Source organism: Arvicanthis niloticus, chromosome 6 (genome assembly GCF_011762505.2).
Source record: "Arvicanthis niloticus isolate mArvNil1 chromosome 6, mArvNil1.pat.X, whole genome shotgun sequence".
In the NCBI taxonomy this organism is placed as follows: domain Eukaryota; kingdom Metazoa; phylum Chordata; class Mammalia; order Rodentia; family Muridae; genus Arvicanthis; species Arvicanthis niloticus.
Genome location: NC_047663.1, coordinates 25879155 through 25905451, shown reverse-complemented (window position 1 = coordinate 25905451; position 26297 = coordinate 25879155). Strand labels below are relative to the sequence as shown.

General features: G+C 42.9%; 1 protein-coding gene across 1 annotated transcript in view; it reads left to right on the top strand.

Moving 5' to 3' along the window:
• Skap1 (src kinase associated phosphoprotein 1) overlaps positions 1 to 26297 on the top strand; it is a 294139-nt gene that overhangs the window by 23711 nt on the left and 244131 nt on the right. Inside the window, exon 2 of the mRNA XM_076935898.1 lies at positions 2664 to 2769. Coding sequence (XP_076792013.1) covers positions 2664 to 2769 — 106 coding nt within the window. The remainder of the gene's footprint in view (positions 1 to 2663; positions 2770 to 26297) is intronic.

Sequence of the window (26297 nt, the reverse complement as noted above, 5' to 3'; positions counted from 1 at the left end):
ATGGTGCCCATTTTTGCAAATAGCCTTTTAAAGGGGGTAAACACAAATAAAAAAATTAGAAATACTGGAAAACAACTTTATAAAGTATCTCATCATAGAGTTGGAGAGACGGTTCAGTGTTTAAGAACATATACTGCTCTTGCAAAGGACTGAATTGAGTTCCAGCAACTGCACTGGGTAGCTCATGGCCACCTGTGCCTCCAGCTCCAGGGAGATCTGGCACCTCTGGCCTGCACAGGCACTGCACAGGTGCACTTGCATAATGCACACATATGCACATGATTAAAAATAATCTAAAAATATTGTTTCTTACCTATATAATTATTTTTCTTTCTGTGTAACAAGCTCTGGCTGTCTTGGACTCACTTTGTAGACCAGGCTAGCCTCGAACTCATGGAGATCTGCTTGCCTCTGCCTCCCAAGCACTGGTATTAAAGGCATGTGTCACCACACCCAGCCAATGAAACTTTAAAATATTGCTTTGTCTCTTAAAATTCTCCCTTATTCCCCAATCCCCCCAAACCCCCGATCTTTGTAACAAGGTCTCCTAGTGCCTCCAGACAGGCTGGCCTGGCTGGTCAGCGAGTCCCAGGGATGTTTTTGGTTCTATATCCCCAGCACTGGGCTTACAAGTACAGGCCATCACACTCAACTTTCTTACATGGCTCTGGGTTCCAAAGTCAGCTCTTTGTGCATGTGTGACAAACATTTTACCAACTGAATATCTCTCAGTCCTTGCAAACTTACTACTCTTAAAAATTATTTTAAATCATATTTTAAATAGAATTTTCCTAACTTTATTTTTTGAATTTTTCATTGCTGAGGCAGTTGAAGCCGGTGCTGTGACACAGGGGGATGGAATACTTGCTCAACATGTGCAAGATTCCAAGTATAGAAAAGCAAACTTCTGTATCCAAAAATCAATGTCAAAATACAGTTGGTTCTTGGACACTAGCTTTATACCTTATAAATGTGTTGGCCTCAGGCGGATGCTAATGAATGCTATGTGAACCTTAGAGTTTTCTGCCTATAAAACACCAGATGCACGGAGAGATAGTTGTACCTTATTCTTCCCAATCTGGATGTTTAAACTTTATTTTCTTGTCTAATTGCACTGGCTAGTATCACTAAGGCAATACTATCAGTAGTCACAGCCCCATTGTTGCCTATGGTCCTTAGAACAGAGATGGAAACATTCAGTCTTTCACAATTAAGCACGAGGTTATCTGTAGGATTTTAGAAAACTGTTTTGTTTGTTGTATTGGGTCCCAAACTTACTTAGCAAGCTATGTGGGTGAACTACACTTCCAGCTCCCTGTAGTCGGGTTTACGTCGGAGCTGTTTCTCAGGCTGAGGAAATTTCATTCTTTTCCTAGTCATGTTGAATGTTTTTTATCACGAAGCACCGCTGGATTTTGTCAAATGCTTTTTCCATAGGTCTTGAGCCGACTGTGTGTTTTTGCCCTTCTATTAACATGATGTATTGCATTAATGGCATGTCAATGTTGCTGGTTTGTTTTGTTTTGCCTGTTAATTCAACTTCCCATTTTCATGTTCTTTAGTATTCAAAGCCCCCTGGAGGAACCCATTAGATGATGCCTACAGTTGATGTGATTCAGGGCTTAGATGCTGATGGTGATTCTTTATAAAAATTCAACCTCCTGGGCTTTGTGCCTCATCTGAAGTCGTGGTGATGGTTACCTAGCCCTGATTTGTTTACTGCTATTGAAAAGCACGAGGGTAAAGCAAATGTTTAGCTGTACTTACATAGCCCAGCTGTATCACTACATCACATTATTTTGGTGGTACATGTGATGCAGTTTCATATTGTGAGTACAATTTTTTTTTGGAGGCGGAGACTTTTAGCTGTATCATTTATATGCTTTTTAGGGACGATAAACATATTATGAAGAATAAAGCATGCAGCTCATATTTCTGGCAATTGTAATTGCTATCAATGAATTTTTGTCTTCGAAAATTTGTGTGCCTCCAAATTGCTTCGTTCACCATAACAAGATTTGTTCTGTAGTCTGTGCTTCTATCATGTTCCAATTTTATAAAGCACATTCACATTAATTGCAGTTTCCCCCTCTCCCAGGCACTTTTTCTTCTCCATGAGGCCCCTGCACTTGGCTGCCTTGCCATTTTCATTGATGATGTATCTGCTAATTAATGTCCCTCCTCTGAACGCCTGCCCTTTTTCCTTTTCGATTCTGCACTCGAGCTCTGTTTTTTATTTGCGTGGCAATTACCAGGACTTCCCTTCTACTCCTATTGGTCCGTGACCTTCTGTGACTTATTTATAACATTTACATGTTTGTGAAATTGACAACCTGTCCTCTGCCCTCAGTGGCTATCAAGGATGTAAGCATGGCTTTAAAAAACGGTTTTAGAAATAGTTATCTCTTGTGGATAATGTATGCACCAGCTTTCTAAATTCACAGAAAGGCCTCAGATGGTTAGGACTTGCCATTTATAGAGACGCATGAAATCTTGGTTATTCTCTATTCTGGCAAGCTACACCTACTATTAAGTATATGATTCTCTTAGTCCAATAATGTTCTGTTGTTCAGCCATAGACATTTACCAGAGAAACAACATTCATTTCCTAATCTTTCAGGTTTTCTTTTCTCCTCTGCTGATCACCTTTTCCTTCCCTTTAGATACTGAAGACTTCCTGGCAGAAGGCTTGCAGAATGAGAACCTTAGTCCTGGGGCACAGGATCAGAGAGACCACATTCTCCGGGGTTTCCAGCAAATCAAGTCCAGGTTTGTATCTGCCAGCTTCATTATGTTTAAAAATTTTTCTTTACCGGAGCATAAGTTCATGACAGCGGAATGCACCTGCCACAGGTTTTCATACTTGGCAGAAATGTATGGATTAATTTGTGGGTAGGTAAGGATACTGGAGTGTACCAACATGAATACGTTTTAGTAATTATCTTAAAATAACCAGGCCGATTTTAGTTTTGAATGTTAGCCTTTATTGAGTACTAACAGTGGCAGGAGCATAACGGCGAAATCGAGACAGTTATGCTTGTTCAGGCAACCAATGAGAAGAAAGGAATTCTCAAGGTTTTGGTGCTGACTTTACTTTCATATCCCCTTCTGCAATAGAAAAGTTAAAACCAGGCCTGGCTAGCCCATGCTTTGACAGTACCAATATGCATTAGCCCCAGACTGGGTAGGAGCATTGTGTTCATTATGTTTCTAAAATAAGGAGCTCAGATCTCATTTGCACATTTTAGAATCTGAGCAGCTAATAGCTGCTGGGAGCGTACACTTCCTTAGGGGAAGAAGAAGTCAACACTTCCTTTACAATCCATTTCCTGACTGACTTCTCATAAGGGTGGCAACCGAGCAGCGAGTGAGCGTTGGGCACAATCGCGTGCTCCTCTGTCCTTTGCCACCCGGGTGAGGTTCTGATTCAGAGTTCTTGATCCGAGTACTCTTAGCATCTCCAGGCTTAGGGCTGGATCTAATTTGCATGGCCAATCATTCTTAGCGACTACTTTCAGAACTGGTGGAAACTTCTATCCTTTGGAAGGGCACAGACAGAACCTACTCCCTGCAGGAACGTGAGAGACCCTCACGAGGTGCCCTGCTGGATCTTAATCGACCTTTCCTGCTGGCTAATTAAGCATCACTTTTACTCAGCAACTGGGGACTGTGTAATTATCAGCCTGGGTTGCCCTGAATAATTGAAACAAGCAGAATACTGAAGATGGGTTCTCGTTCTCTCTCTCTCTCTCTCTCTCTCTCTCTCTCTCTCTCTCTCTCTCGGGAATATCTAATTTTTGGTAGGCTGTGAAGTATTGAAATCAAGCCCTTGAATTGCGTTATTTCGTTAATAGATAAGTTTAGACTTAGTTGTGCACATGGAGGCTTAGCTAATGAATGACCCATAGGTTTTCTTTATTTTCATGAGCTGGCTTTTGTACCACCTACCATAAGGACCATATAAAAGTGGAACCTCAAATTCTATTACAGAGAGAGAGGGAAGCCCTGGATATAATAGGGAATATAGTTATCGCACTGATATATAAAATATGGGATGTGAGAAGCAAACACAGTTTTGCCTATATATATATATATATATTCATTTTTCTGTCACAGCCTTAGGGAAGATCTGAGTTCCAACATTAAGTGGGCAGATTGCTTCCCTTTTTTTTAAAAAAATTTTTTTCTGTGTATGTGTATTTCACCTACATGTATGTTTGTTCACCACATGCTTGCCTGGTGCTTACGGCAGTCAGAAAAACACATTGGGTTCCCTGGAATTGGAGTTACAGACAGCCATGAGCTGTTATGTGAATGCTGGGACCCAAACCAGGGTCTTCTGGAAGGACAGCCAGTGCTCTAAGTGTAGTAGCCGTCTCTCCAGGCCCCTCATAGATCTCCTCAGTCTTCTTTTGAAACATGCATGCACACGTATGTGTGCGTGTACACACACACACACACAGCCTCACCCTCATGGAATAAAGAAGGCTTCCAAAGAACATGCCATGTGGTTTGTGGGTTAGACATTGAAAATAACCAGCGGGCACTTTAGGGAGCATCATTGATGAAGTCTTTGTATTCATTGATTTGTTGTTAGAAAAATGATGCTTTATTCGAGATTTCATAATTATCCAATGGCTGAGGAAGTGAGAACCCAGAGGTTGAATACCACACAAGAAGATGGAGAAAGGAGGCTTTCTTCTAACCAGATCTTGGGAGTCACCTTCCACCCACCTCTTCAGTCACAGTATTGTTAATGGAATCCTTGTTTTCCTAAATCTTCCTAATTTAGTCAAATCACCTCTGTTATTCCATTTGTGCCTGGCCAGTATTAGGCACCTCTATGTGTTGTTCATACCAAGTGGTTTCAAGATACTGAAAACTTGCAAAAGTGTCAGCACTTACTCATATGGCATGACAGTTGTATCTACCCCCCAAAATAAGATGTGAAGAGCAATTCAAAAACCATCAAATCTGAGAGTTCATCATACACGAGGAATTCTGGAGCAACGGAAGAATTAATGGAGGCCATTTCAAATGTTTGATCTTTAGCCACAGTAAAGCGATAATGCTTTCGGGATTTGGTGAATTGGGGTGTGTCTGTGCATTATATAATATGTATCCATACATATTCCTGCTCTGTGGCTTGTTTCATGACTTACATTCCTTGACTTTCTTCACGTTGCACTGCTGGGAAACAAAAATAGTGAAGGGAATTTAAAATGCCCAAGCCTTGGTAAACCCTAGGGCCTTGGTCCTAGGTTTTAGTGGCTCAGATTCAGTGGCACAGGCCATGGTTGTGGAATTGTTTGAATTGGAGCGTCTGACTCTATCACTACTGATGGGATGTGCCATTTGCCACCTTCCTGTTGTCCAGGATGGCTGACCACAGAAAATGATGGTGGTGTATACTCTGCAGTGTCCCTGACGTGCTCATCAGTACCTCACTATCAATATCATAGCTCTAGGCTCACTGTGTCCCTGCTGTGCTCATAAACATATCAGCATCATAGTATAGCTCGAGGCTTGTTTCTCAGACTTACAAACAACATTGGAATAAGATTTCTGTATCTACAGCTGTATTAATGTACTTGAAAGTGTGCCAAGAAAGGGTAACGTTCTTCATATAGGACAAAACAAACATGGACGACAGTGTCTAGGACTCCTGGGAAATGAAGCTCTGTCATGGTGTATGATGCTCTGAGCTGTGCCTTTTGTGACTGTCTGTCAAACGGCCTCCCCTTCTCCTCAAGACGAACAGCTTTCACCGAGCTCTAACAGTAGGCTCTGGATGAAAGCCGGCCAAAGCTCTTCCTTATGGTCACTGCAGGATTAGCTCCAGATGTGAGACAGGGGGATGAAACATATATGAACCACGTTCAGAAACTTGATGACGTACCTACGCATTTGGAGAAACAGTGGGGGCGTTTCTTCTGCGTTTGATCCAGCAGAGACCGTCTGCCAGCAGTCATGCACTGAGAGTGAAAGCAGGGATAAGAAACAGGAGATTGTTATCATTGAGATAGAGATAAATCCTCCCTTGATGGCCCTTTTTGGGCCTCCTCACTTACATGCTCACTGTTGGAAGCGAAGGCCAGAGCCAATGGACACAAACGCAGTGTATTGTTTCCTTCTGTGAAACTTAATAATAGCCAAGGAGTTCCAACAGGAGACAAGTGGATTTATAAGATGTTTAAATGGGAGAAAAAAAAAATAAAGAAATAACTTTGTGTAACAGGTTTATGGCCCAAACTACACACACACACACACACACACACACACACACACACACACACACACACAAACCAGGACATTTAAAATACAGACAGAAAACATATCTGTTAACAGGTTTCATTGTGGGTGCCTGGCCCTTTACTCTGCATGAAACAGGATACACTATTCTTAAAAATCTTATAAAAAGAACTTTGATTTTCTTCAGAAATTTTAGTGTTTGTTTTTGTTTTGCTTGGTTTTGGGTTTTGCTTAATATGAATTTAGTTTGAAAATCAGATTAAATCTGACAATATCTATGATTCTGACATCTTTGTGTCATAAAAAGAAACCCAAGTTAGTCTGGTAAAGCTTTCTCAAAAGTCGGCATGGGTTTTAAAGGAGAATACTGTAAATATCGTTACCATTGATTTCATAGTTTTAATATACTTAATTAATAATTTGTTGCCGAGCTTATAAATGCCCGCCCAAAACACATTTAAATTAAGGGTTTTTGTTTTTAATCAAGAAAACCAATGTTTTATGTGCTATTTGGACAATTTTTGTATTCACAAGTTTAAAGATTTGTTTACATCTTTCTTCCCTTTAATTCTGGTGTGCTTGCGCGCGCGCGTGTGTGTGTGTGTGTGTGTGTGTGTGTGTGTGTGTGTGTGTATGTGTGTGTGTGTGTGTGTGTGTGTGTGTGTTCTTGTCTGTATCTGTGTTTTACCTGTGTGTAAATTTATGCACCACTCTGTATAGAGGTCAGAAGAGGGCATCAGATCTCTTGGAACTGGAATTACAGATGGTTGTGAGTTGCCATGTGGGTGCTGGGAATTGAACCTGGATTCTCTGGAAGAGCAGCAGTGTTCTTAACACTGAGCCATTTCTCCAGTCCGTAACTGTGCTATTTATCATGAAGTTTGTGTGCCAAAGAAGAAAACCATGAGCACCAGATGCTTTTCATTCCCACCTTTCTATTTAGAAGGGAGGGAGGGAGGGAGAAGCATCCTGGCACAGTGGCTTAGTGGGTAAAAGTACTTTGCCCCAAACTGACAACCTAAGTTCAGCCCCTGGGAACCCACATAGTGGAAGGAGAGAGCTGACTCTCAAATGTTGTCCCAAGGCCTGTACATGGCACATGACAAACACACGAAGTAAATGTATATGTAAATAACTAATTCTAAAATCAACTGAAAGCAAGTAAAGAAGACGAAAGGAGGGCTGGCGTTGTAGCTTAGTGATGGAGTACCAGCCTAGCTTTCAGGAGGCCCTGGATTCTGTCACCAACACCACAGATAGACACACAAATCGAAAAACCTACAGGGACGTCTGGCTCTCTCTCAACTGATGGGTTAGCTGTGTGTCAAGTGTGTGTAGTAGCTGTATGTCATTCAGTGAGTGTGCACGGAGATTTCACAGCGGTGCAAGATTTCGGTGGACTTTGCTTCTGTGGGCTGAGGGCTGGTTGCTCTCACAGTCTGAAATGCTCCAAGGGAGACCGATTCAGCACTGCCTCCCACTGGCTTCTTGGCTTAAGTTGGAGGAGGATTGTTTGACAACCTGCGCAACCTTGATGAGCACTGGTCTCATTTTAATTTTATAGTAATGTTTATCTTATTTATTCCTTCATTTGTGGGAGGTATTTGAGGCTGACTCTGAGATTAAATTACCCCATTTTTTTTCTTTTACACGGGGCTGCTGCGACAGGATCAGTGAGTAGATTTCCCCTTTGGGCATCTCATAAAATAAATATTTTATATTAGTAATTCAGAGATGTAATAATATTTTCATATTTTTCACGCTAAGTAACAAGATTTAAACAGTTTAGGTGGAGAAATTTGTTTCTTTTTTTTATTACCTTATTTATTTGTGTGTGTGTGTATGTGTGTATAGAAGTGTCATGTTGTGTCATGGGTGTGCATGTGGCGGTCAGAGGACAGTCTGTGGAGTAGATTCTTTCCTACCATGTGTCTCCCAGGGATCAATCTCAAATAATCAGAGTTGTTTTGTTTTTTTAAGACAGGGTTTCTCAGTGTAGCCCTGGCTGTCCTGGAACTCACTTTGTAGACCAGGCTGTTCTCAAACTCAGAGATCTGCCTGCTTCTGCCTTCTGAGTGCTGGGATTAAAGGTGGCATTTGGGCATTTGTTTCTCTCTCTCTCTCTCTCTCTCTCTCTCTCTCTCTCTCTCTCTTCCCTTCTTTCTTTTTCTCATTTTCTCTTTTTTCTCTTTTTCTTCCTTCCTTTTTAAGAAAATTCTGTCTGTCTATCTGTCTGTCTTAAGGTTGGAACCTTTCACAAGCTCGCATGTCATTTGTGGACATAGGACCAATGCTAATTGTATTCCAGTTTTAGTACACGTGCTACGGAGCAGGTCTATGATGCTTTTATTGTTGATATCATTATCATTATTTAGAGACAGGGTCACAGGTAGCTCAGGCTGTTTCTAAAGTTGCTATATGCTTGAGGATGACCTTGAACTTCTGATCCTTCTGCATCTACCTCCCAAGTGCTAGGCCTACAGGCATAAGCCACAATACCTGGCTTTATGCAGTTCTAGGAATTGAACCCGGGGTTTCCCGCATGAGCACTCTGCCAATGGAACCACATACTCACCCAGATCCAAGGCTTTCCTTTTAAATGTTCAATTGGAAAGACAGAAGATGTTTTCTTAGACGATATTTTTTTATAGGTAATAATGAGCAGAGTCCTTTGCAGCTCTGAATAAAAACTCTGTAGTAAAACTGTACTTATAATCTTTTAATCTTATGTCTTTAAGGTTTTAGGTTAAAGTTCAGGAAAATGCACTTTTAGTTTTCCCCAGCACTGAGATACTTAAACAGAAAAATGTGTTCTATGAAGAATAAAAAGAGGGAGGAGTTAGGGGAAGGGCTGAAGGAGCTGGAGGAGTTTGCATCCCCATAGGAAGAACAATGACTACTAACTGGACAACCCAGAGCTCCCAGGGACTAAACCACCAACCACACAGTACACATGGAGGGACCCATGGCTCCAGCCACATATGTAGCAGAGGATGGCCTTATCTGACATCAGTGGGAGGGAGAGGATAATAGTAGTGGGGGGGAGACATAATCAAAGGAAATTCATGTATACAGTTATGAAATAAAGAAAAGAATAAAAAGGTTCTGGCTGGGTCCAGCACGCCTACAATCCAAGTCCCGGGGTGGCAGAAGCAGACAGACAGCCACAGTTTAAGGCCAGCCTTGGCTACACAGCGATTCCCTGATCATCTAGGACTAGGATTCAGCCATGTCTGCCTTGAAGTCTCAGCTCCTCTCAGGAAGCTGAGACAGGAGGATAGCTTGAGCACAGGTGTTTGAGGCTCGCTTGGTCAACATCATGAAACCCCATCTCAAAAAGAGAAAGATGGAGGAGAGGGAGGGGAAGGAGAAGTGGGAGGAAGGGGAGATCTTGCAGTGACCCCCAGGTATCAAGCAGGTGATGGCTCAGGCCCATCTGTGGCCTAAGCCATTAGAATCTCTTTGGTAAGCTGAACGCTGCCATTTTAGCTAATGAGTCAGGGCCCTGAGATTTGCTTTCTTCCTCACAGAATCTGAGTCTTCATTATCACCCAGGGACATTCCTATTATCTCTTTGGTGTGGATCAGTCTTTGTCTCGGAAAATTCTCAGTGTCAGATTTTTAATGCATAAAGCTTTCCTATTGTCTGTACGTGGAGACTGGTAATCCGTACATTGTGTGAAGAGATCATTTGTATGAAAGCGCCGTCTTCATTGCAGGACCGTTTGCTTTGCCCTTGATTTAAGTCTCATTAGGTCCCCAGCTAGTCTTTTGTCCCAGAGCTATGCTGGGTTTTTTCTGCTTATCAAAGGCCAGTGTGTGTGTGTGTGTGTGTGTGTGTGTGTGTGTGTGAGAGAGAGAGAGAGAGAGTGAGAGGGAGAGGGAGAGGGAGAGGGAGAGGGAGAGGGAGAGGGAGAGAGAGAGAGAGAGCCTCTCTACTGTTCATCTGTGGGTTTTCCGGGAGCCTTGTGGCTTGGAGTCTTCCTGGTTGTGGTTTTCTATAATTTGCAAGCTTCCCTTATTTCTGCTATAGACTCACCCTGGAAACTGCTTTCTGTGTTGTAATGAAATTGGAGCAGTGGGCAGGGAAGCACAAGAGAGCTCAGGGTCAACTGACAGGAGCCAGGCTTTGTTCTGATGTTATTTCTATAACCTTGGCTAAGTCTCTCTAAGGTTCTAATGATGATCTTAGCTTCCTTTCTAGATTGCCTGTTGGAATCTTTATTCACGCGAGCACTCGCGCATGCACACACACACACACACACACAAACACACATGCTATGAAAACAGCAACATTATTATTGGAAAAATAAATGTTTATTGTGTTTAACTACAATGCAAGCATTGCTAACCAAACCTTGAAACCATGATTTGATTTCTTGTATGATTTCTTTTTCTTTTTTTTTTTTTTTTTTCCCCCAGTTTGAAAAATGATTCAGGAAACTTAATTTCTTGGGATTTTCTTTGGTCTCATGATCCCGTTTAAAATGAGTTGAGCCCAACATGGGGTTTTATCATCGTGCCACACGAACCATTTCTTCTTTGTGGATCTGTTCTCCCACTGTGAAGCCTCATCTTGCCTCCTGAAGTGCAGCGCTAGCAGGCTTGATAATGAACCCTGGTCCTTATCATGCTCAGCAAAGGGCTCAGAGAAGACGGGAAAAATCAATCCCACAGGAACCTCTGCCTGCTCATATCCATATTTAACCCCCGTGCATTTAAAATGGAAATGAGATATCTCAGGGCTTCAGTTTTTTGATTTACACAAGATGTCACCACCTCCTTGGCAATGGGGATGTTTTACAGACCAACCGCTGACCCGTTTGGGAAGATCTCAGCCTATCGCCCTCAGGCTGATGTCCTTTCTTCATATTTCTTTCAAAACGCTCCACACTGTCTTGCGATAGCTTTGATTTTCTAGGCTTCAAAGGGTGCCCCTTCCAGAGCCAAACTTCTGAAGAGGGAAAGAAATACCAGTTTAAGAGAACACACAATAAAGGAACAGCTACCCCTGTCTGCAACTGGTGTAGTCAGGTGATTAATAGGGGGTTTCCAAGCCAGTGGTAGTAGGGTCTTGCCAAGCAAGTACACTCCAATATGACACTAGTGCTATGTGCTATGGAATGTTTGCTAGGAGTGACTTGTCAACCCAGTTTCTACTAGCTTTGCTGGGAACATACCATGGCCAGTGCAGGATGAATAGTTACATTTTAAAATTCAAGTTCCCTCTTGACTTTGTGAGCCTTGTGAAGGTTTTTACTATAATTTACAAAAAAAAAAAAAAAAAAAAAAAAAAAAAAAAAAAGCCCATTTGTGCTCACATGCCCTCCAATTAGCTATTTCTCTAATTAACTAAGTGACTCATTTGTGAATCCTGCCCTAACCACAAGACCCATTTTATATCTTGTGAATTGGGACTTATCGTATCTACCAAGCGCTTTGCTTTGTGTTTTTTGTTGATGAGAAAACAGATGCCCAAGACATTACTCAAAGTAGCAGAATTAATAAAAGATTAAGATGTAGAATTCAGGATGTCTAATTGGTTAATTTATTCAGCTAAATCATTAAAAATGAAATGGCATCTTTCAAAAGATTATTGGTTCAAAAGAATTATTGACAACTCCTGAAGATTAGCTAATTATAGTCATACAAAGTGTTTGTGGATAGGATTATACTTTGGTGCTTATGCCAGTGTTACATGGATGGATGGATACTATGTAGCCAAGTAAAAATAACAAGCTATAATTATGAGTTTAGGTTGTGGCTAGATATGGGACTTCTCTTTCAACTTTTATGCATACCTGAAAGTTTTTAAACATAATATCATAAAAATAGACAGTTGGCTTGACTTGGCAACTTAGAAGCCGTTGACTTTATTCACTGTGGTCTAGGAAAATCACAGACTTCCCTAATTTGAAATGTAATAACACATATTTGGGGTTTTTAAGAGTGATGGTTTTCTAGGAATAACCTTATTATTTTTGGTTGATCTTGAGCTCAGGGGTAATCTTCGACTTTGTTATTACTGAGATAAGTAACAGAGAGGAGCTAACTTCTATACTTCTTTAAAACTTCTAGGCCAGCAATTATTGAGAGCTGAAATTCAATTCAAACATTCTGCCCAGGAGATCTCGAAATTTTGATTTTTTTTAAAGGAAAGGCAATTTCTGACTTTTCTCATAAATTTGATAAAAGGAAAGCTAATATGAGATTGGTAGTCCAGTAGGAAATGGAAGTCAATTTTACATTTTTTAAATCATTTTATAGTATTAAAAATGACAGAGGTCAGAAACAAAGCCCTTATTCTTTTATTGAACTAGAATTGAAAGTGGCAGAAAATCATTTTGGCCCCAAGTGCAGTAAATGTTATCACTAAAACATGTTCGGGGGATATTAGGACAGTCTCTCAAGCACCGGAGACGAGAGTTCACAAAACAAAAACTGATTCTTTTTCTGTCCTTATCTTGAAGTTATTAGATGTACAGGAGATGAAAGTATCCTGTTTCTAAGAGGACAGGGGATGGAGTCTGCATTGAAAACCCATAATGTCTCCATTTGGGAAAAGCACAGTGTGGCACATGACGGTCTCTGCTGAGTATCTCTGCAGGAAGGTCTCAGGCACAAAGGTTCCTGAACCAGACCCAGGGCTGTGGGGTCCAGGACCAGAGAATATTATACTCACAGTGTTGTGAGATGCTGGTGAAAGTGGGAGGAATGGAAGTGACGCTGTTCATTGAAAGAACTTTTGAGGGAGCTGGAGATGGTTAAGAGCACCGGCTGCTCTTTCAGAGGACCTGGGTTCAATTCCCAGTACCTCACAGCAGCTCACAACTACCTGTAACTCCAGTTCCAGGAGATCTGATGCCCTCTTCTGACATAAATGTACACGTAAGAAAATACCCACACACATAAAATAAAATAAAATAAAATAAAATAAAAATATCTTTAAAAATTGTCAGAAAATTCTATTTAACAAGGAGATTAAACAGGAGCTGCCAGCAATTACTTTGTCCTGAGGACCTGGGAGGAGTGAGATCTGAGAAGTCCATTTGGGAGAAACCAATTATTTTGGAGTGCGCAGTGTGATTATGCTTTAGAATTTTGCATAAATGAAGCAGGTTGGCAGGCATATGTTTGCTGATCCAAAAAATGATTAAAATTCAGAATAAGTGTGACTCTTGTGAAATTAAGTTTTCAGGTTCCAGCCAGTGTTCTGTTCGGCCATATGGTATAACCAGAATTAATTGCTGTTCCCAGCCTCTTATTCTCTTACTGAATACTTAGGTGCCCTGTTTGAAACACTAGAGAGTCCACAGATGCACTTAATCACACAAGATAGCTGTCTGACAAGTTTGGGAAGTGTGCGTAGCTAACAGTTGCTTAGAAGAAACTTCCACTGTGTTCTTGCTTCCTTTCCACACCATGGACTCTGTGCTCTTACTCACACACGCACGCACGCACACACACGCACACGCATATTTAAAGTTAGGAAACAGATAGGTGGATGGAAATGGATGAAAGAGTGTCAGAACCGTGTAAATAGAAGAAACAAAGCAAGGAATAACCTTTGCTCTTTGCTCATGTTTAGCTCTTTGCTTCTTCCGGAACCCTGACAATGCAGAGTCTCAGGCTCCCGGCCAGCAGAGCCACTGAATCAGAATTTGCATTTAATAACTTTTATCTAACATTTTGGTTAAATCTGTGATGAAAAGCTGCAGGATTCTCATCTGCATCTCTGAGTCCCACGGGAACATACACACCAGCCACTCCCTTCTTTTCCGTGACCATCATCAGTTCTCTACCTCTGGCTGCCTCCCTGTTCAGCTTCGAACCACCTTGTCTCTGCCACCTCTTCTGTTTCCTTGGTGGTTGCCTGCTGAATTCTCTGCTTCGCCCTCTAGAACCCATGGCCTTCACAACCAGACCCAACTGGATCCCCAACCTCATTTCTCCATCCGTGTCTGGGTAATATATGGCTCTCCTGCATGAAAGGGTTTTGCTTGCAGTCCTCTTAAACAGAGCATGTTCATCTTCCAGAAGTGCCTCTGTCATTCCCCAAGCTCCTTCTGCCACTCCTAGGTCCTCAGTATTTGGTCTTTGCTCTTTGAAGCTCTGTCCTGGAAGCTTGGCAATCCTTTGCCCCTCTGTCACTTTTAGCATCCAGAGTCTATCCTCATACTGCTTGAGAATTTAAGTAATTTTGGTTTGTTTGTTTGTTTGTTTGTTTTTCTTTCTTTTTTTGTATTTTCTAGACAGGGTTTCTCTGTGTAGCCTTTGGTACAAAGAGATAGCCTTTGGTAGACCAGACTGGCCTACCAAACTCAGATACCTGCCTGCCTCTGCCTCCTGAGTTCTGGGGATTAAAACTGTGTACAGCTGCCTTTGTCAACACCCCCAATTATTTGTTTTGTTTGTTTCGTTTGTTTGTTTGTTTGTTTGTTTGTTTTTTTTTTGAGTCAGGGTCTTACTGCATAGCTCTGGCTGACTTGGAACTTGCTGTGTAGACCAGGCTGGTCTTAAGCCAACAGAGATGGCTGCTTCTGCTCCCCAGGTACTGAGATCAAAGGCATGCACCACCATGCCTTCCCTGCCTCAGACTCATATATTGGCCCATCATGTTATGGTTACCCTGCTCCTGCCACTGCTTCTCCCCACCTTTGCTTAAGGTTAGATTGCCTCCCCCCCCACCCCACCCTCTTCATATCTTCTTGAACTTTATGCAAATGTGTTCAACTCCACCCTCAGGTTAAAAAACCTCAGGTTAAACCAATACCCCCTCCGTAGCTTTTGTCCTGAACAGGTAGACATCTTGACTCTAGATCCTTCCCTTCTGGTTTCCTCTGGCCCATCCTCTGTTAGTTATCATCCTTACACTGTGGCTTCTGCTCTAATAAAGTTACTTCCCCGATGGTCCAATCACTCCAGCTGCCACATCCGGGTGATACTGCCAACCAATGTTTATCTTCTTCGGTCTTTCAAGTATCTCACAGCTTGGACTACTTCCCCTTTCTCAGAAGTTTAGGAGCCTCGTTCCCCTGTGGAGCCTCCCTTTTCCTCACTGCGGCTATGCTTTTTCTTCAGGCTCTTGCTTGAGCCCATTTTTTCCACTCTGCTCTCCTCAGCCTCTTTTTTGTTTTTTTTGTTTTTTTTCCAAGATTGTTTCTTCCTTGGGTGCCCAGTTGTAGAACAGCTCAGCTGCAGGCAGCATATTGGGTGCTTCATGAAACCGCAGGCTCCCCAGTGCTGAGAGAGACCCAGTGGGTTCCCTCTTGGCAGTCACCCTCCATCCTTCCATCCCAGGGATGAGTCACGATGTCCGCCATTTTGCTTTGGTTGTCCTAGGGTTTCTAGGGAACATAGTTTGGGTGACAATGTCAGGCAGAGACCCCTGGTAGGAAAGTCCTACACCTGAGAGACACAGCTCGTTGACATGTAGCATGGATCTGCAGATACTGGGAAGGTGAGAAGAGCTGGCTCGGTACCAGGCACCAGCTCTACAAGCAGCCTCCAGACATTCTATTTTGTGGGAAACACAAACTTCTATTTACATGTCTAAACCTCCGACACTTGGGTTTTCTGTTCCTGTTGCTGGAAGATTTCGAACTGCAGAGTGTCCAAGACTGACCTGACCAGGTTGTATTCCACTCATCCATGAGACTTCCTCTGTTGTCTCTGGGTTAGACTTTCAGAGCCCTGGGAGTCACTCCTTAACCTCTCCCCACCCCCTCATCAACAAGGCCTACTGACTTTCACCCCCAATGCATGTTCTTATTTGTAACCCTTTGGTTACTGGCAAATCATTAACCTTCACAAGATGGACTCAAGTATTAAATATTGTCTAATCTCTCTCCTTCCCTTCCTTCCTTCCCTCCTTTTTCCTTCCTTCCTCCCTCCCTTCCTTCTTTCCTTCCTCCCTTTCTTTCTTCCTTGCTCTCTTTCTGAGACAGGATCTAACTGTGCAGATGAGGCTGGTCTCAAATTCATAGATACCCACCTTCTTCTGTCTCTGGAGTATTGGGATTAAAATGTGCCACTATGAGGTCACGGTAACCGTCGGTTGCTCTCTGCTTCCTCTCAGCACAGTCTTAGTTTATTCCCGTTTGTTTTGTTCCTCCATTTTGTTAAAGAAGCCAACATTTCTACAACAGTACGATTGGTGCCCTAAAAGAGTCACTGATACTGACCAAGGGCATGTAAGTGAGAAAGTAGGTTGGAAAATATGTTAGATCTCATGATGGGAAAAAAATCTCTGAAAACAAACAAACAAAAAGACCAAAATGTCCATAACAGTAATTTCTGGCAAGTAGAGCTTAACGATTTTTTTCTTCTTGTTTATTTGTATTCTCTGACTCTCTACAGTGAATATTTACTTAATAACAAGTTATCGATATTAAAGTCCTTCACATTTTTAAAAAGGGCAGAGAGGAAAAGGAAGGGGTTTGATTCCCAGGTGGGATGAGGGCTGGTACTGAGGCGGAAGGAGCTGGATAAAATGCACATGGAACTTTAACTGTGCAGCTCGGCCCAGGTCACACTGTGTAAACAAGCAGGCTGTATCTGGAGGTGTTTTATGCTATGCTTCAAAACACACCCACAGAAGGGAAATTAATTTTGAGTCATGTGAAATGCCATCCTTTGAATATTCTGTGATGGTTGTTCTAAAATGTGTTGGGGATTTTTTTTTTTTTAAGTAAAGGAAGTTCACTGTCAAGAGCCCACATGAAATGAGGTATCACTGACAGAGCAACTTCCGCTTCTGAGCTGTTATCCTTTTGAGCTAACCCAGGATGAATTCTTCATTAGAAGGGGATTAGCAGCACTCTCCGAGCCTATTTAGCAAAGCATTTGTATTTGTCCGACCACTTTTCCGAGTGTTGGTATTTGAGTAAACCATTCACTTCCTTCTTCTCAAAACATCAGTCACCATGATTGATTTTTATGTTGGTCATAAAGAGAAATGGAATCAACTAAAAGCAGGCTGAAGATTACAGGGTGGAAGTGGTTAATTTACTTAACAATATGTATTGGTTATTTGTTTACATTGGGCTTGATGCCCGGCAATCAAGACAGTGTCACATGAGACATTCTTGCTTGCTTTCCAAGCGGCTCTTGGACCAGTGAGTGGCCAGAGTTATCATGGACACTCCTGTTCACAGATGTCTCTCTTAGAAGGCCCCTTAAGTTTGGTTTGAATTTATATTGTGTGTCGAGTTTTGTCACCTAGAGATACATTGATGTATTATATCCTCTTTTAAAACACAAATTCATTTAGAAAGTTAAGAAATTTTGTGTTGCTTGGTTTTTCAGCCCTGTCCAACGATTTCCTTCTAACTTTATTGTTTTTCATTTTTCCCTAAAATGAGCAAATCCTGTGGCCATCAAGGTACTGAGAATAAGTGACTGGTGGCTGCCAACCCCAGCATGGGACATCCCCATTGCCACTTTCAAGAGTTAGGGAACTCTGAAGAAGGAGGAGTGGGAAGGATGTGGGAGCTGAAAGCTGGGGGTGGGCACTGTCTTAGTGGTGTCCTATTGCTGTGATGAGACGTGACCACAGCAACCCTTACCAAGGAAAGCATTTGACCAGGGTTTGCTTAAAAGTGAGTATTGCTGTATGCAGCTAGCCATAGTACTAGAGAAGTAGCTGAGAGTTTTACAACCAGATTCACGGGAAGCTGGAAGAGAAAGTTACTGAGGCCTGGTTGGAACTTATGAAACCCCAAAGCCCACCCTAGTGACATATCTCCTCCAATGAGGCCACACCTCCTCCAGCGAGGCCACACCTCCTCCAGCAAGGCCACACCTCCTCCAGCGAGGCCACACCTGATCCCTCTCAAATAGTACTGCTCCCTGATAACAAAGTATTTAAATATGGGAGCAAGCCTATGGGAGCCATTCTTATTCAAATCATCGCAGGCATGACATGACCATTATATACATGGACTTCCAGTAACTGGTTGCCTACACGAATCCTGTATAAGACTGGGCTCGTCATCATTCATCATTCAGCCATGGATGGGGGAGGCCCTTGTGGGGGAACTATTGGCAGTGGACGGCTGCTGTGTGAGGGAGTCAGTGTCTTTGGTGATGTAGCCATTGGTGAGTTGTTCATGCTTCCTGCTGCAGTGGTTGCTTCCTTATGCATCCCTTCCCATGGGGCTCGGTTTAAACCAAAACAAAAAGATGTAATAGTGGAGAGGGGACCTATTCAGATCAGATGTTGGTGGGGACTGGAGGGGAAGAAGGGGATGAACATGACCAGAACTTATTGTATACATGTATGAAATTATCAATTAATTAATTAATTAATTAATTTAAAAAGAGGCATACAAAGACACATGGGCTGGAGCCTGGGAAATGAAATACTTGAAGATTGAAAAGGCAGGTTTGTGAAATTCTTCTATATTTTACATCTTATATTTCATTTTTTAAAAAAGATCTATTTATTTACTTATTTATGTATTATTATGTATACCAGATATCATTATAGATGGTTGTGAGCCACTAGTAGTTTCTGGGACTTGAACTCAGGACCTCTGGAAGAACAGCCAGTGTGCTCTTAACCTTTGAGACATCTCTCCAGCCCCTTATATTTCATTTTTTAAACTAAAGAGTTTAAATTTTTTTTAAAATTATGTGTATTTGTGAGTATCTCTGTGGGGGTGAGTGCAAGGACTCACAGAGGCCAGAGATGTGGGCTGTGAGCTGCCTCACATGGGTGCTGAGACCCAAACTCAGGCTCTGTACAAGAGGAACTTGTGCTCCCAATCACTGAGCCAGCTCTCCAGCCCTATTTCATATTTTACTATACTACAAGGAATGTTCCCAAATTCTAGAAGAATGAAGAAAAGAGAAGATTCGGTGGCCATAAGTGTGTTGAACCACACTTAAGAGCAGCACGCAGTGTGCGTTAGTTGTACCAAGGCTCAGAACAACAACACAGGATCAACATCCTCAAAAAGAGTGACTGTGGCGGAGGCTCTCTTCTGTAGCAGAAGAGCAAACTCAAAACTAGCTCTTATCATGCACCAGGCTGACCAGGAGATTGAGCTGAATCTACCTTGGATGTAGACTCATCTTTTGTCGTGTTTATAAAAGGGTCTCTTGTTTACCACAGTACATACCAGACTGGCTGGCTTCTGGGGATCCTCCTGTCCCCACTTCCCATCTCACTGTAGGAGTGCTGGGATCGCAGGTGGGCACTACTGCATGTGCTGGAATCACAGGTGTGCGCGACTCCATCTGCTGGAAACACAGGCGTGCATGACTCCATCTGCTGGGATCACAGGTGTGCACGACTCCATCTGCTGGGATCACAGGTGTGCACTACTGCATCTGCTGGAAACACAGGTGTGCACTACTGCATCTGCTGGAAACACAGGTGTGCACTACTGCATCTGCTGGAAACACAGGTGTGCACTACTGCATCTGCTGGGATCACAGGTGTGCACTACTGCATCTGCTGGGATCACAGGTGTGCACTACTGCATCTGCTGGGATCACAGGCGTGCACTGCATCTGCTGGGATCACAGGTGTGCACTACTGCATCTGCTGGAAACACAGGTGTGCACTACTCCATCTGCTGGGATCACAGGTGTGCACTACTGCATCTGCTGGGATCACAGGTGTGCACTACTGCATCTGCTTGAAACACAGTTGTGCACTACTGCATCTGCTGGAAACACAGGTGTGCACTACTCCATCTGCTGGGATCACAGGCGTGCACTGCATCTGCTGGGATCACAGGTGTGCACTACTCCATCTGCTGGAAACACAGGTGTGCACTACTCCATCTGCTGGAAACACAGGTGTGCACTACTCCATCTGCTGGGATCACAGGTGTGCACTGCTGCATCTGCTGGAAACACAGGTGTGCACTACTGCATCTGCTGGGATCACAGGTGTGCACTACTGCATCTGCTGGAAACAGGTGTGCACTACTGCATCTGCTGGGATCACAGGTGTGCACTACTCCATCTGCTGGGATCACAGGTGTGCACGACTCCATCTGCTGGGATCACAGGCATGCAACTACTGCATCTGCTTGAAACACAGTTGTGCACTACTCCATCTGCTGGAAACACAGGTGTGCACTACTGCATTTGGCTTCCTGTGGGTTCTGAAGACCCAAACTCTGATTCTCATGTTTGCACAAACAGCAAGCACTTTACTCACTGAACCATCTCCCCAGTCCTCAGCTGAATCTTAGCAATGAAAGGGAAGGGATGAAGAGGTTTGTATCTCAAGCAGCGGCTGTTGGTGAGAATGGTGAGAAAAGCATCTCCATGTGACTGGAGATAGTTGCTAGGACCTGCTGGCCACTGACAACATCCCAACCTTCTGGGCTAAGGGATTGAGGATGTGTTTATATACTGTCCTTTGTGTTCACGGTTTTAATGTCAGTGTCTCAGGACATTTCTGATAGCAGAGTATCTCTCCAGGGCAGGGCAGATCTGGAAGGCCTGAGATTGACTGGCTGATTGTGGTTGAACCACCAGGGGCCTCTGGCCTGTATTGATATAGCCACAAACCTGGTCAAGCTCATTGGTCTTTGGATCAAAGTCTGACCCACTCTTTATGACTTAGGGAACTGAGATGTGATGCAAGGCTCTGGCTCCTATTGCAATAGGTCTGTACAAAGGATTCAATAGGAAAGAATGAGGAATTGGTGTAGAACCGTGTAAGTAAGGAAAGCAGGGAGGGACAAAAGAATGTGAAGAGAAATCTGTAAGTAGGCTGAGGTGAATGGAGAAAAACTATGAGAAATCATTTTAAAAAGATTTCAGAATGGTTGTGTGTCCGTCTCTGTTCTTGTCCAAAAGAAAGCGTGCACAGAAGAACTGGAGTTTTAATGAAAATTTCAGCAGTGCTCTGGTGAGTGATAAAAGTCTGCTTTCTACAGTCTCCTTTCGTCTCTTTATTCAGATTTTTGTGAAGTGGAAGGGAAGAAGATACTATTATGTCTTTAATTAGATGTCTGGTGTTATTTTTCAATTAATCTGTGTCAGTAGCTTTAGCATTTGTATTAAATCATTTTCTTCATGAAAGCTTTTAATGAGGAAACAAATTGATTGTATTTCTATGTTGGATACTTGCCTCTTCAATGTGTCCTGTCTCTTGAAAAGCATTCTTGTTTGGATTGAGAAATCTATCTATCTATCTATCTATCTATCTATCTATCTATCTATCTATCTATGTTATGAGACAGGGTCTTAGACTAGAGTCCAAGCTGGTCTTGAACTTGTAGCCCACTGACCTAAACTTCTCAGTGCTCAGATTGCTAGCCTATCTTTATACCTAGCCACCTGATGAAGATTTAATTTAGCAAAGCCGTCTTAATTATAGCTTCCTCCTCCCATTCCCTTTTTCTTTTTTCCCTGCTAAAATTAAGAGCACATACACAGGTGTGCTGTGGGAGCAGCTGACACAGGAGACTGAGCTGAATCTTAAGGCACCAGCTAGCATTTGCAGAGGAAGGAGGCACAAAAGAAAAATCATGATGGTAGCTACACATGGTAGCAGGACCGGGAGTGCAAGACTTTGCTCCCTGAAAGTTTGGATGAGGGACTGAAGGATTTGAAGCAGGAGCCTTTTAGGTCATTAGAGTAACGACAGTGTTAATGATGTGAGCAGCTGATGAGAAGCCTGCCAGATGCCAGGTCTGATGTTCAGTTCCTTATGAGGATCGCCTCTGGCAATTCTCGAGAATTATATGAAACAGGAATGACTTTTATTTCTTAAAGACGAGGAAACAGAGTCTGTATCTCAGGTCTCACCATTAAAAGCTAGAGTTGGGACTCCAGGCTAGCCCCGTGAAGCCTCGGCACATCACTGTTGTTGCAGTACCCATTCCATCAACACAGGGTCAGAGGGAGCAAGATGATGGCAGATGGACCAGTTTGCATCTGACTGGACTTCCTGGTGCATTCTGAGGGCTTGAATGAATGGATTCAGTGTCTGCAGAGATGGTTTAAAAGGATAATAAGGAAGTAGGCTTGGGGGCTGATGGGACAGACAAACCAATAGACACAGAGGTAGAAGGCATTCTTAGTTCTAGTTGAGTAGATGGTGATGCCGAACACCGAGGTAGAGGATGAGGCGGCAGGAGAGATTTGGGGACTTCTGGAACAAAGGGCAGTTATCCTTCACAGACAAGAGTAGCCTCATAGTCTCTCCTGCTTCTGAATGTTCTAACTAATATCAAACTTTAGCAAGAATGGACAGTGTTATCAAGTCTCTGACCATTGGTTTCTTTCCCAGGTAGCCTGAGCTCTGTGGCTTGGCTGTCCGGTCTTGTCCACTCTCATCTTTTTATCTCACAAGCCTACACAAGTCCTAACCTTGATAGACTCGGCTTTCCAACTTCTCTACTCCTGTACTTAGGCAGCTAATTGGGGCCAGAGAAAATGATGCAATCGAACTGCCACCACAGTAAATCCTCGTCTCCAACCACAGATGAGACTTAATGATGCTGGCAGTTCCTCACAGGCTCCAGGTCAGCAATTGCTTCCGTTTCCCTCCCATCACTAGCCCCTTTCAGCTGTGCCTCACTGAAGCACCCCTCACCACAGGGAAACAGGCTTTGGGTTGGAGCTCACCCAGTATCCTGCCCTGCCCCCGCTCCTCAAACATACCTGCTAAGCTGGTCTCTGCCATCTGCTCCACTGACAGGCCTGGTTTCTCTCTACAGCCTGGGCCTGGCCTCTCTGTGACCTGCCTTTCCCTATCCTGTCAGACTGCTGCTTTTGTCTGATCTCAAACCTTCCCCGCAGCATTCTTTATCTGTAAAATGACAGGTTCTGGCATTATCCAGGCCTGGGCTCTTCTGGGTCCCTGGTTTTTTGTTTTAATCATTTGGCATTCTGGGCCAGTCACACAGCTTGCACATAGTTTGACTCGTTGTCTGGGTTTGTGGGGTTTGTGTGTGTGTGTATTCTTTGTCCCTCACAAAATCTCTGGCAAATAGCAGACATTTATTAATCTCATGGTTATGGAATGAACAAACTTCAAGTTCGTAACCTAAGATAGAGTGAGAGACACATGTGGATGGCCTAGAGGACTCCCAGAAACTTGAAGCTGGGCTAATAAGGTAAAATGATCTTAAAGGTCCTCACAGTTGTAAAATCCAGTAAGATTGGGACTGCAGTCACAAGGTCCAACAGTTGTCTGTTGTCCACAGCAAGGTTTTCAGGTGGTTGGTGTGAATTAATCTGGTATCAGAAATAAAATCTCCAACCAGCAATGATGACAAAAATCACAGAGACGAAATTTAAAATGTGTCAGTCAGCTAGAGCAGGACATATGTACACACCCCTTTTTGTCTCCAGTACCCAGGCTTGGAACCAGAAGGCCTCTTGGATTTTTCTCTGACATCTGCCTCTGGTCTGTCTTTAATCAGTCTCCTGCAGTTTTATTTGCTCTTTCTCGAGAAGCTGCTTACCTGTCCCAAGCTCCTGTACTTGCAAAGCACATTGTACATCCCTGCCAGATTTGACCTTAACAGACAGCATCTCACCTGAAAGACAAACAACAAATTCAGCCTTTAGTGATTCTGTTTTCTCTTTAGGGGGAATGAAAAAAACTAAATTCTGACCTGATAGTGTGTCTTTAATTTTGCCACATTGTATCCAGTTAGCTTTGGGGTGGGGGTGAGATGGGGGGAGTTCTTTTATTACTTTGGTGAGTTATATTTCTCTTATATGCATGTTGTCTCTTACCTGCATATAGGATGGGGATTGTGAGGGCAAATGAGTAAGATTTCCTTGGAAGGAATTAGTCCCAGACAGAACTCAGCTTGTCATGTCTGTCCAGCAAGTGCCTTTACCTACTAAACTATCTTGCCAGTCCCCAGAGTAATTTTTGATTGACCCGCTAGTGACTACATGTATTGAAAGTTTACAGGTGACTAGTGGGAAGCAGAGTGTTATTTAACTTCTTTTTTATTATCTAGGAATGGGCTTAAAATTTGGGAGGGTCACGGGGAGCGATATTGTCAGTATCAGATAATATCACTTGTTGTTTATTAAGTGGGAGTTTAATTACGACCATGGTCTTCTGTAAATAGGAGACCATTGTGTTGTTGTCTAGGGTATGAAGTGGAAATTTCTGGATATGTCATGTGATGCAGACTCACATGGTGTCTTGCTAAGGCAAGACCCATAGGAGGACACGTGATGTTTGGAGAGTGTATAAATAGGACTCAACAGATAGTGGTGGGGTGCTTGCTTGGTGAACTTTGCAAAGCTTCATTGGTCTCAAGTCTTTACTGGTCTTTGATTAGTTGAGAAAGGCATGGCAGAGAACTTCTTTTGCCATCTTGGCTGATCCTGGCTGTAGGCATGGCAGAAAACTTCTCTTGCATCCTGGCTGGTCCTGGTTGTTCCCACTGACTCAGATTCCAGTGGAGGCCTGGAGGTTTCTGCTGGATCATGCCACCACTGCTGATTTGTGTTTGGTATCCTGACACTAAAGAACTAGACTGCTCGTATCCTGACAGTGGAGATTGGAATTGATCCCCAAAACTACTTCTAAACAGGTCCACATCTCCTTGTCCTGTTAACCATCTTTTCTCTCCTACCTTTAAATGGTGGGCTAGAAGGGGAGGGGAGGTCAAAGCATATAAAAACTCTTATTAAAAATCTAAGCCTGTAGGGGTGAATTTCTAAAACTTATACATGTAGACTCAGAACCAAATAAATATTATTCTTTCCAAAAGGACCTTTTTATGATGGGTCTTTCTGTTGTTGAATTAGATGCATAATATCTATTGTTACCACGTTATTTGCTATTCAGTATTCCAAGTTGTCATCTCTCCATTGCTTTTGGATAAGATTCCAAGTTCCTCACAGGTAGGCACAGGTCACTGTACATTCACTGGCACTGAAGTAACCAGGGCCAGACAGCACATCATCTCTCCACCACAGGCCTTCCTTTGACTGTTTATCTAAGGCTGGTGTCCAGACCTCTGGGTCCCAGACCTCTGATGGCTCCATCAGGTAATTCCACCAGACGGTGCCATTTTCCTATTCCTGCTCTCGGATATCAGTGGCCACATTACTTTCTGCCATTTGCTCATTCTTTCTGCAGTGTTTCTGGGATACTGGCAGCAGAAAGAGAACTCAAAGCTCAAAGGGCACCTTTCCAAGTGAGGAAGAGGCTAAGGAAACATCTTGGATGCCCAGATGTAAGTGCCGTTCAGCAAAGCCGTTTTCTTGGGCGTGAAATTGGTCTTTACCACATGGCTCATTGTTCAAGATCAATTGCAAGGGGCTTTGTTAGTCTTATCAACTTGCCATCGAAGCACAGCTCAACTAGGCGTCAACTCGGATTGTAAGAGTCCATTCCTAAAAACAGAACAATAATTCAGTAAGTATTAGCCTTCGTGGTTTGTGTAGATATGGGCATTGTGCAAAAAACGATACTTAAGTGGGACCCAAGAGTAACTCTGGACAATGAGTTTCTCAAGTGCCCTGCACATTCAGAAAGGCCTGGCGCTTCCTTACTAAAATGAAATTCAAATGTGAGCATCATGAAGTCATTAAGAAAGATTTGAGCAAGCAGATGATTTATCAAGTCAGGGAAGGCATGATATGCCTTACATTAAGTCACAGGTAAAATAACATTTTTAATGCTTCAGTTGCAAAAAACCAATCATCTAGATGTTTTAAATTTGTGGCATCCCATATGTTGACCTTTCTGGATTGCTAGTTTTATAATGCCAGTGTAGTCCTGTTTATGTCTAACACAATGCATCTCATCATTTAAAAAATTTATTAGATATTTTTTTGATGTGTGTGTGTGTGTGTGTGTGTGTGTGTGTGTGTGTGTGTGTAGGCAAGTGCCTGCCACTGCAGATGTGAAAAGGTTAGCAGACAACTTTCTGAATTTGATTTTACTTTCTGAATTTGATTCTTGCCTTCCACCTTGTTTTTTGAAACAGGGCCTCTTGTTGTTTCTCAAACTGGGCTGCATATCCAAGCCTAGCTTGCTTGAGAACTTCCCAAAATTCTCCTGTCTCCTCCTCCTTTCTCACCGTAGGCAGGCC